Source organism: Gekko japonicus, unplaced genomic scaffold (genome assembly GCF_001447785.1).
Source record: "Gekko japonicus isolate JY-2015 unplaced genomic scaffold, Gekko_japonicus_V1.1 scaffold242, whole genome shotgun sequence".
Lineage (NCBI taxonomy): Eukaryota > Metazoa > Chordata > Lepidosauria > Squamata > Gekkonidae > Gekko > Gekko japonicus.
The window spans coordinates 818,477-829,004 of NW_015159717.1; the positions used below are offsets into that span (position 1 = coordinate 818,477).

A 10,528-nucleotide genomic window follows, 5' to 3' on the forward strand; every position below is an offset into this window, starting at 1 on the left:
GCCCCGTCAGCACAGCTGGGACGCAGTGGTCCGACCCCACCCGACCACGGAGCACAGAGCCGTGGGGAGCAGCAGAAGAGGCTGATGGCGGCCCCATGACCTCGTGAAACCCTACACGCTTGTGGTGTGGCCCCAGGCCGGCGGTGGCGTAGCTACGACCCTGGGGAAGGCGTCGGAGCTTATCAAGGGGGACAGGGCTGTGAGGAATGAGAGGGAGTCAGGGACGGGAGACAGCGCTGAGCGAGGGAGCTGGGTATAAAGGAGAGGGAAGCAAAGGGGCCGGGGAGGAAGGACGTGCTCAGAACTACCTGACGCTAGCAGAGAGAGAAGGTGTCCAGGGAGGATGCTGACAGGCTGGGGAACCGAAGCACGGAGGTAGAGGGACTTACGGAGTGGCGTTCAATTCTGTCCCCTACCCATCTGAGGCCCCAACGCTCCCCCCCCTTTACAAGATTTGTCTCCCAGAGCTGTCGGACCTCCCCCGCCTTGAGACGTCACGGCCACGAGAGGGTCTGCCCCCGGAACCCAGGGTGGGCTTGACATACCCCTTAAACCAGGGTAGCAGATTAGCCTGAGCATTATCGCTTGAGAGGTCCAGTGCAGAGGTTCCTGCCAGGTCGGACCCCAGTTGGGAGCCATGTGTGGAGACTTGGGAGGGGGAGAAGAGGAGCTCAAGACTAGAGACCATACTATCCTGAGGCATGGGCTCAGAAAGCCCACCCACGCCACCATTTCTTGCCTTTTTTAACTGGGAAAAAGAACAAATAAAAACCCCACCAGGGGGGTTCTAGTTAAGGCCCCTTCTTACCGGATTCAGAAGGTTAGCGGAGGGCTTGTGATACAGCTAAGACTGAGGCTTGCTGTATTCTGCTGACCTGGTAAGCTTCTGGAGGCCGTGTGGAGGGCCTGGGTGCTCCAATGTGGCAACTGCCAACACTCCTATTAAGAGAGCAACTGAGGAAGCTTCCGGACTGAAGGCTGGAGACCCCACGGCTTGAGGGATCCTGGGGGGGGAGTGAAGGAGCTGGAGGTAAGAATCTCCACTGCTATGAACGGCTCCTTGTTCCTTCTGCTGCCAATTGAACTCGGCACGCACGGGTGGGGGAGGAGGACGATGTCCTTCCCACTCCCGGGTCGATCTCCCAATAGAGGAAACAGATGAAGATGAAAATACACTGAAGAAAACTAAAAAGGAGAGTAGGAATCACAGAGCTCTAACAGAGCACAGCTGATGACGTCTATCTGCCTTGAGGCAGGGCCAAAGACGGATCCAAGAGAGAAGCCCCTCCCCTCCAGGAATTGCACAAAGATCGGCAATCCCCGGCTACAGGCAGACACTTTCCCCAGAAGTCGAGACTGCCCCACCCTGGACCACTGGACAACTGCTTGCAAGTGTCACAAGCCCCAACATTGCGGCATTAGTCCATTCTTGATCCCTTCGATGGGGCGCCGTTGGTGCCAGCGTCGCGGGTCCGGAGATTGGGAGTGCTCCTGGATGCTTCCTTAACAATGGAGGCCCAGGTAGCAGCCACTGCCAAGGCAGCCTTCTACCATCTTCGGCTGATTAGGCAGCTGGTTCCCTTCCTTGAGCGCAAAGATCTGGCGTCAGTGATCCATGCTATGGTCACCTCGAGGTTGGATTACTGCAATGCTCTCTACATGGGGCTGGCCTTGCGGCAACATCGGAAGCTGCAGCTGGTGCAAAACACGGCGGCCAGGCTGTTGATGGGCCTCCCGATGCGGGAGCACATCCAGCCTGTGCTAAAGGCGTTACACTGGCTGCCAATAGCTTTCCGGATCCACTTCAAGGTGCTGGTTTTGACCTTTAAAGCCCTATATGGTCAGGGACCTGTCTACCTGAGGGACCGCCTTTCCATGTATGTTCCCCAGAGAGCACTGAGATCTGGGATGCAACACTGCCTGACCCTTCCTGGCCCTAAAGAGGCCAGGCTGACAACAACTAGGTCTAGAGCATTTTCGCTAGCTGCACCAGCATATTGGAACGAGCTCCCCAGTGAGATCCAGGCCCTGCGAGATCTCCAGCAATTTTGCAGGGCCGTGAAGATGGAGCTTTTCCGCCGGGCATACCAGTGAGAACGATGGTATGCCAGCCAAGCCTGCCGACCTCCTAAGACATGTATTTTGTATAAGTAGTTAGCAATGTGGTCGAGGTCATGAATGAATGAATGAATGAATGAATGAATGAATGAATGAATGAATGAATGAATGAATGAATGAATGAATGAATGAATGAATGAATGAATGAATGAATGAATGAATGAATGAATGAATGAATGAATGAATGAATGAATGAATAAATAAATGCAGTAAGCACAAGAAATAATCGTCCGTTTGTGGCATTTTGGTACCACACCTGGTACACTTCCTAAAGAGGACAATATCAACTGAGATTATGATAACCTTGACAGAAGACAATGAAGATTGATAAAATGTTTTCTATTCTTTCTTTTTCATTGAAAAACAGTACAGGGACATTAGAAGAAGAGGTATTGTACCTTAGGTGATTATTAGCTTAAAAATAGATCTCCTCAAGGCCTGTGAAGAACCCGTGAGGAGAGAAAAGCATGTCCTACCTCCTTGGTGACAAAGGAAGGACTGAGGTCCTAGTCACATGCCAGCTTATGTGGGAACGGCTGAGAGAAAAACGGGAGCACACCTAGCGCTTTAGAAAGCACTAAAAGAGAAGAGCTTTCTAGTAAAACGTTGGCAACGTGCCTGTGCAGTCCCATGTGGAACTGGCAAAGAAGCCACAATGATGACAGAGACTTCTTTCAAGAGTCTTACCTGTGGACTGTGTGTTTCACAATCCATAGCTTGTACAGCAGCAGTGAAGTGTCCACCACTATGTCGATGCTGATGTGTAGGATCTGAACGCGCTCTTCCACTGTTGCTTGTCCCAGACGAGCCACCTTTGGTTATTGTTGAAAAATACATGAAAAATAAAAGTATAAAAATTACCATTAGGAGGTTTTCCTAAGAAGGAAAAGCAAGACTAAATAAATAGATTCCCAACTGACTGAGAAAGAAAAGAAAACTGAGATGCTAATTGAAAGCTTGTTTTTAAGGGCAGATTTGAGATTTCAGAGATAAATCATTTTAAATAAATTCAATAAATAAAACATACTTATCTTAGTACATTTCAAAAATAAAAAGGGGACAATTGGAATATACCTGAGCTTGAAGATGTGCTAGAGGTGGTTCCTGAAGATTGCGACTGCTCCATAGCAGGACTCGTAGATACACTATTACTCGTGTTGGTACCTTCATCTGCTGTTTTCTTAAAGAAACTATGTTGCAGGGCATAGTAAGGTTGAATTCGGGTTTTCGGATCATAGTCAAGCATCCTTAAAATGAGGTCTTTGAACTTCAAGTAGTCAGCTACAGTATGACCCGATTCCCCAGCACGACGCCCCCCTGGTCCTCCTGTTTCAACTCCAAGTATATTATGAAGCTTACGAGTTCCAGGTGGTTTGTACTCCTGCTGGGAAATAAGAAGTTCCTTAAATGTAATGAAATGAAAAATATAAAGTAGTTTGTCACACCTCAATTTAGCAAAGGAAAAAAACCCTGTAAAAATTATCAGTTCTCAAAACATACACCATATTTTAAGTAGTCTATGTGTCTTGCTGAAGATAAGACTGTGTATTTAAAAAGAATACAACAATTACCAAAGACTGTATCTACATGTGAGCCTGTAATCCTTTGTGGAAAAAATGGTCATTTAAATGAATGGGAATTACAAAAAAAATAATAACTTAAGGGTTGAAGTTCAAGATAAACTTACCCTTTTCCCATCTTTGGTCTTCTTTAAGTTCCAAGTGCCATCTGGCAACTTCTCAAAGAACTTTCTTGCTTTTGGTGCTTGGTCAAGAATGTGTGCAGGTGCTACACCCAAAACTTCTACTATTTTATTCATCTGATCCACCTGTTTATATGAAAAAATAAATGGGGAAATTGGGGAAAGGTCCATAAAGCGTAAGTACTAAGCAACAAAACATGAGCTAAAATTTAGAGATGATTACAAAATCTGATGTTTCTTGGATTGTTCACTGTAGCAAATCCTGTATCATGGGATCCTTTCTCCCTCAACCATTTTTGCCTTCGTGTCCTCTAAGAAAGGTTCTGCTCTACTAAAGTATGAATATTGAACTTCAAGCGGAATCATCAGTAATTTAGAGGGACTAAAACCTAACAGACAGAATAGCAGAAATCTCATCATCCCTACTAAATCAAGCTATGTACAGAGTGGTTACTATTTACTATTTATTATTACGGTCATAGACCAACAATCAATACAATAGGAGGCAGATAAATAATTGATAAAAGAACAGTAAAATTATAAAATATAATAGCATCTAAAACCATAGATAGGAATCTAAAAAGTTTAAAATACAGAAATGGTAAAATTAATATTAAGATCAGAAATTAAAAATAAATCTAGGCCTATCTGTACTCCTTTATCTCTTTCCTAGTTTGGTATGCCAACCAACCAAATGTACATGGTGGTTAATTTAGTGTCACCTGTTTGGAAAACTAAATCTCTTCCTCACAGGTGCAAAGCAAGGGCAAGTTTGCACGATCCTTTGTTGCGTATCCCAAATGATGCTAACTGTATCTAATTTAACAGCAACGCATTTAATCAGATCATTGATTTTTGTGGGATTACATACCTCATTTGCTCCACTGAACAGGGGTTCTCCAGTGTGCATTTCTACTAAGATACAACCAAGGGACCACATATCAATTGCAAGATCATAAGGCATTCCCAATAGCACCTCTGGTGATCGATAAAAACGACTCTGGATATACTGATATATCTGCATTTTAAAAACAAAGATATTATATGACTTGAAGCACATTTCTGGTACAGATGCTCAATGGTTTACAACAGAAAATTACAATTTGCAGATTTTAAAAACAATTAAATATGTTATCCAATTCTCTTTGAATAAAATTACAAGATACTTCATTTTAATAAAATTATTACTATTCTGCTAGTGTATTTTAAACCTGTTTGGTGTTAAAATTACAGCACCAACTTTATTAAAAGTCGTCATGTCTTATTCTCATAGAAGCCCAGATCCAAATGAATATGCATTCCATGGTAACCCTGAGAACCCTTCTGTTATTGTAAAGGACTGGTTTAAATCTCTTTTCTATACACATTTTAAATTCAAGAATGAACAAGAATGGATTTACAGAAATACACTGAAATCTATATCACTCTTCAAATTTCTTTAGATGAATGTTAATGCTTACCCTCTGTCCAAGTTGGCAAGAGCTGCCAAAATCAACTATCTTGATAGCGCTTCGTTTGGGATTACAAAGGAGAATATTCTCAGGTTTTAGGTCACAGTGAATGATGCTAAGTTCAGGAGTTGCAAGAAAAAGCAGTGCAGTGCACATCTGTTGTGCAAATTTTCGTGTCAGGTTCAGTGAAACCCCTCTGAAGTTCGTGTTCCGCAACAGGTCATAAAGGTTGTAGGAGAGCATTTCAAAAACTAAACAGAGATGGTTTCGGAACATAAAATGGCGCTTCAAATGCACTAAAAAAAATTAAAGTATTTTAAAAATGAGAACAAATACTTAGCATAGTTTACAAAATTTTATTAATATGCTGCATGTTTCCTTACTGAATCATTTATAAAAAATATATACATTCAAATAATTCTTTGTTCTCCAGCATTGTATTTCAAGGTGAATGTATGTTATTCAATGATACTATTGACAGGGAACAGTACTGGTAGGATGGATCAAAGGATACACAACTCCCTTCACATAGTGGGGAGTGGGAGTGAGAGCACACCTTCCTCCCCTCCACACACCAGGTGTTCACATCCTACATTTGACACCACCAGATATCCATGTGCAGGTATGGCATTACAAACGACATCTGTGTGTTTTCCTCTAACAGTTCTTCTTATGTGACAACCCCAAGAATAATTCCAAAATCGTATATCTGCATGTTCATCTATGTTCAAAATTAGATTAAAAATCCATAATACAAGACCATGTAAATATAGGGCATACTTTTTTTTAGACCTGGAGGACCCTTCCGGGTTTGCAGAAAAATACAAGGAGGAGGAGGATTTCCACAAAGCAATTGCTTACTGAGATCTCATGGAAGCTTGCAAGATCACACTCAGCAGTATGGGTCTGCCTAGTCCTGGACCTAGGCAACTCTTGCCTGACTGCAGCTTTGAAGAAAGCAGCAGAAAAAAATGGTGAGTAGAGGTGGGAGGAATGAAAGACAGGGGACCGGGGGGGGGGGTATTAAAAGACAGGGAGCAATGTGTAGGGTGGAATCCCCCCCCCAAGATGTCTACCTTGTACCTAACAAACTTCAATATAAATATTCTGCTGAAGTGAAAAATTGATTCTTTAAAATCAATATAACTAATACAGCAGTTTTAAAAAACTGGCAAGCTGCCATCCCTCGGGTAGTTTTGCCTCTGTTTTGGTATCTAGAATATGCTAGGCATTTAAAGGCAATTCCTGGAAAGTCCAAGGCTGCTTTGGACTGTCCAATGCATTCTGAATGGTTCTGCATTTGCTTTCAAGCAACATGTTTTATCTCATGGTAAAGCAATGGCAATTCATTCTAGTGCTCAAGAAAGACATAAAAGTAGTCATACAAGTTTGAAGATTCCATTTATTTTTCCAAATTTTATGGAAGCATTATACGGTAAATGAAAAACAAAGAAAAAAACAGGTTGCTTACCTGTAACTGATGTTCTTTGAGTGGTCATCTGTGCATTCACACCCATGGGAATAGGGCACCTGCGTCAATCACAATCTGTAAGCTACCAGGCTGGAAAGGATTTTTGCGCCCTTTCCCCGGTGTCATGCACAGGAGCCCTACTGCACATGCTCACTGGGATGGATGCAGACATCCTGCCAGTTCCTTCTGACTGCTGAATGATCCCTTTGAGCACCAGAGGACCAACAGCAGTAGGGAAGGAGAGTGGGTGGTGTGAATGCACAGATGACCACTCAAAGATCATCACTTACAGGTAAGCAACCTGTTTATCTTCTTTGTGGTCTCTGTGCATCACACCCATGGGAAAGTAGCAAGCTCAGGCCTGCCTGGAGGTGGGTGCTGGTAGGTACTCAGGTACAAGCAGACTGCAAGACAGACCATTGCACCATTGTCCATTGATGCAGACAGATGTCCAGGGCATAGTGTTTCACAGACGTTATGTGGACTAGCTCACGTAGCTGCCCTGCAGGTCTCCTGTAACAGTGTGCCATTAAGGAAAGCAGTTGAAGTATTCAGATTTTGAGCACATACAGGTCTAGGAAGCTGGCATTTAGCCAATAGATAGCATAGTTTGAGAGTCTCTGCTATCCACTTTGATAATCTTTGAGAGGATATTTTGTATCTCTTCCTGTGCGTCCCATAGGATACAACGATATTAGGGTCTTTCCAGTATGACCATGTTCTGTGCAGAAAGAAAAACAAGGCCCTTTTTACGTCAAGGAAGAGAGGTTTCCTATCATTTTCATCCTTAGGTGAAGGAAGTCTGGAAGTGAAATGTCGGACTGGAGATGGAATTCTGTGATTACTTTCGGCAGGAAGTTCACATCTGGAACTAGAGACATGCCATTCTCATGGAAATGCAGGTACGGGGGGCTCGCCTCGAAGCGCTATAAGTTCCCACACCCGTCTGGTGAAAGTGATGGCCACGAGAAAAGCAGTCTTCCAAGACAGGTGTTGTAAGGCACAAATGGCCTTGGGTTCAAACAGTTTCCTTGTCAGTTTGTGTAGAATCAGGAGCAGATCCCATGCTGGTGTAGGCTGTTTAACAGGTGGGTATAAATGAAGTAGCACTTTTGGAAAACATATAGTGTCTAGATTAGCAAATATACAATGACCTTCTACAGGTTGGTGATGAGCTGAGATGGCAGCCAAATACACATGGAGCAAAGAGTGGCTTAGGCCAAAATCCACCAAAGAAAGCAGAAAATTGAAAACAACCGATAGACCAGCCCGGTTTCGGAGCACAGTTACCAAGGTAGCATATTTCATTAACCTGTTCCATTTATAGGAATAAGATCTACATGTAGATACTTTCCAGCTGTTCAGCATAACTTGTCTCACATGGTCAGAGAAACAGATGAGTCTTACTTTCCACGCCGTGAGTTTCAGGCGAGGAACGTTGTGGTGTAGAACGTGTCCCCCATGGGTGAGAAGAAGGTCCACAACTGGGGGGAAGTGATGGAAGGTTCCTCAGAAGAGGTGGAGTACCACTGGAAACCAGTGTTGATATGGCCACCAAGGTGCAATCAGAATGTAATATGGTTCTTCCCATATGTTTTTTTCACCACTCTGGTAACCAGGGGGAAAGCGGGGAACAGATAAAGGTGTTGGTGTACCCATGGGTACAGGAGGCCATCCCCTAGAGACAAGGGATCCAAGCCCCCTCTGCAGCTGAAGGCGGGACAAGAGTGGAAGCAGGTTGGAGGTAAGTGCAATTGAGTTCCCATTCATGGAAGGATGCCTCTCCCCTGCTCAGAAGCGTTGGCCTTTTTTATTGCAGTCGCACACTGTCTCAACATTTTCATTGAGTTATCTACCACGACTCCAAGATCTCTCTCTCGGTCAGTCTCTGCCAGTTTGGACCCCATCAATGTGTATTTATAGTTAGGATTTTTTGCTCTAATGTGCATCACTTTGCACTTGGTCACATTGAACCCCCTTTGCCATGTTGACGCCCACTCACCTATCTTTGACAGATCCCTTTGGAGTGCCTCACAATCCTCCCAGGTTCTCACCACCCTGAACAACTTTGCATCATCTGCAAATTTAGCCACTTTGTTGCTTACTCCCAACTCCAAATCATTAGTAAACAAGTTAAAAAGCATCGGACCGAGTACTAATCGCTGTGGTACCCCAACCCCATTGCTTACCACTCTCCACTGAGAAAATTGCCCATTTATACACTCTGTTTCCTATTAATTAGCCAGTTTTTGATCCACAAGAGGACTTGTCCTTTTATCCCATGACTATTGAGCTAACCTAGGAGTAGAGATGTGGGGACTTCTGGTTTATGGAGCAGCGATGGTGGATGCTCTCCCTGAACCGCAGGAGAGCGATCCGCACACCAGCAGACTGGAGGGGTGCCACCTCAAGTGACACCCCACGGAGCCTTTGCGAAAGGCTCCAGGGCAGAGGGCTTTTGAGGGGTAGCCTCTTCGATGGCATAATGCCAGAGAATCGAGGCTCCCCTCCACCCTGACGGTCCAGTCGCTGTGTGGCCTTTGGGCACTAGCCGGGTTGACCAGGACAAGTGCCGGAGATCGAGCGGAATGGCGTTTAGAATGAGCGAGGTCAGAGAAACTGACCGAAAATGAACGTGAGTTCAGAATAAACCGAATTATTGTAAAAGCGGATCCCCCCCCCCGTTGATAAAAGAGATCACTAAGAGGGACACCTCTTATGCGAATGAATTGATAAGCGATATGAAGGGGGAGAGGGGAGGAAACACAACGAGTGTGTTTTGAGAGACTTACTTGATTATCGTCATCGTGGGGCGAATTTTTCGAGCCGGGAAGAAGCGTTAGAAACTGTAAACAAATAGAAGGAAATGGCGACCCAGCAGAGAAAGTTGAAAACGAAACCACCGGGCAGTCAGAGTCCAAAACCGGAAGAGGGAGTAGACGTCATTAAACTGCTAGCGGATATGCTTAAGCCGGTGATGGAGCAACTTGATGGCATTAACCAGCAATTGACCGTGATGAATAAGAACTTTGCATCTCAACAGCTCCAGCTGAATGAAACGGAGAAGAAAGTGGAGCAGGCAACTGAGCAAATTAAAGAGATAGACACCACAAGTAAGAAACTGAAGAAAAGAATGGGAGAAATGGAAATGAAGCAGAACTTCCAAGAAAATCGTTTGCTACAATTACAGATGGAAAAAGCTAACATGATTCTCAGGTTCCAGGGAGTTCCTGAAGCAGAGAAGGAGGACCTGAGGAAGCTGCTTATCGAGATCATCGCTCCAGTAATAGGCTTAACAGCGGATGAGTTAGTAAAAGAAATGGAGTTAGTCTACAGGGCATACTTCAATTATATTAAAAAAAATAGCCTGCCTGGAGAAATAGTGGTCAGATTCTCAAGAAGACAGACCAGAGATGCTATCTTAAAAGCGACATCAGCAACTCCACTGAAAATGGGAAATGTAATCATCAAGACCTTAAAAGACATTCCATTTGAAATTTGACAAAAGAGGAAAAACTATAAGGATTTAATTTCTTTCCTTCAGACCAATGGGATATCGTACAGGTGGGCGATCCCGGAGGGTGTCAACTTTAAGATCAACGATAAAAGAGAGAAGATAGACTCCATTTTTAAAGCAAAAGAGTTTTTGCGGCGTCAGCTGGGAACGGAGGAAGAGTCCAAGGAGGAAGAAACGAAATCTAGTGACTCTGGCACCTCTGGAACGGAAGAGGACTCTGCTGCAGAAATGGGTGCAGGCGCTGCCAGAGTTGTATACGATTTTAGAGA

General features: G+C 44.2%; 1 protein-coding gene across 2 annotated transcripts in view; it reads right to left on the bottom strand.

Annotated features, from left to right (window-relative positions):
• DYRK1A (dual specificity tyrosine-(Y)-phosphorylation regulated kinase 1A) overlaps positions 1 to 10,528 on the bottom strand; it is a 120,860-nt gene that overhangs the window by 10,014 nt on the left and 100,318 nt on the right. Inside the window, exons 6-10 of one of the 2 annotated variants that reach the window (XM_015418958.1) lie at positions 5,281 to 5,567; positions 4,692 to 4,838; positions 3,806 to 3,946; positions 3,193 to 3,499; positions 2,806 to 2,930 (exon numbers count right to left, since the gene is read on the bottom strand). In XM_015418958.1, coding sequence (XP_015274444.1) covers positions 2,806 to 2,930; positions 3,193 to 3,499; positions 3,806 to 3,946; positions 4,692 to 4,838; positions 5,281 to 5,567 — 1,007 coding nt within the window. Of the gene's footprint in view, positions 1 to 2,805; positions 2,931 to 3,192; positions 3,503 to 3,805; positions 3,947 to 4,691; positions 4,839 to 5,280; positions 5,568 to 10,528 lie in introns of both variants that reach the window. The other variant, XM_015418886.1, reaches the window with a different exon arrangement.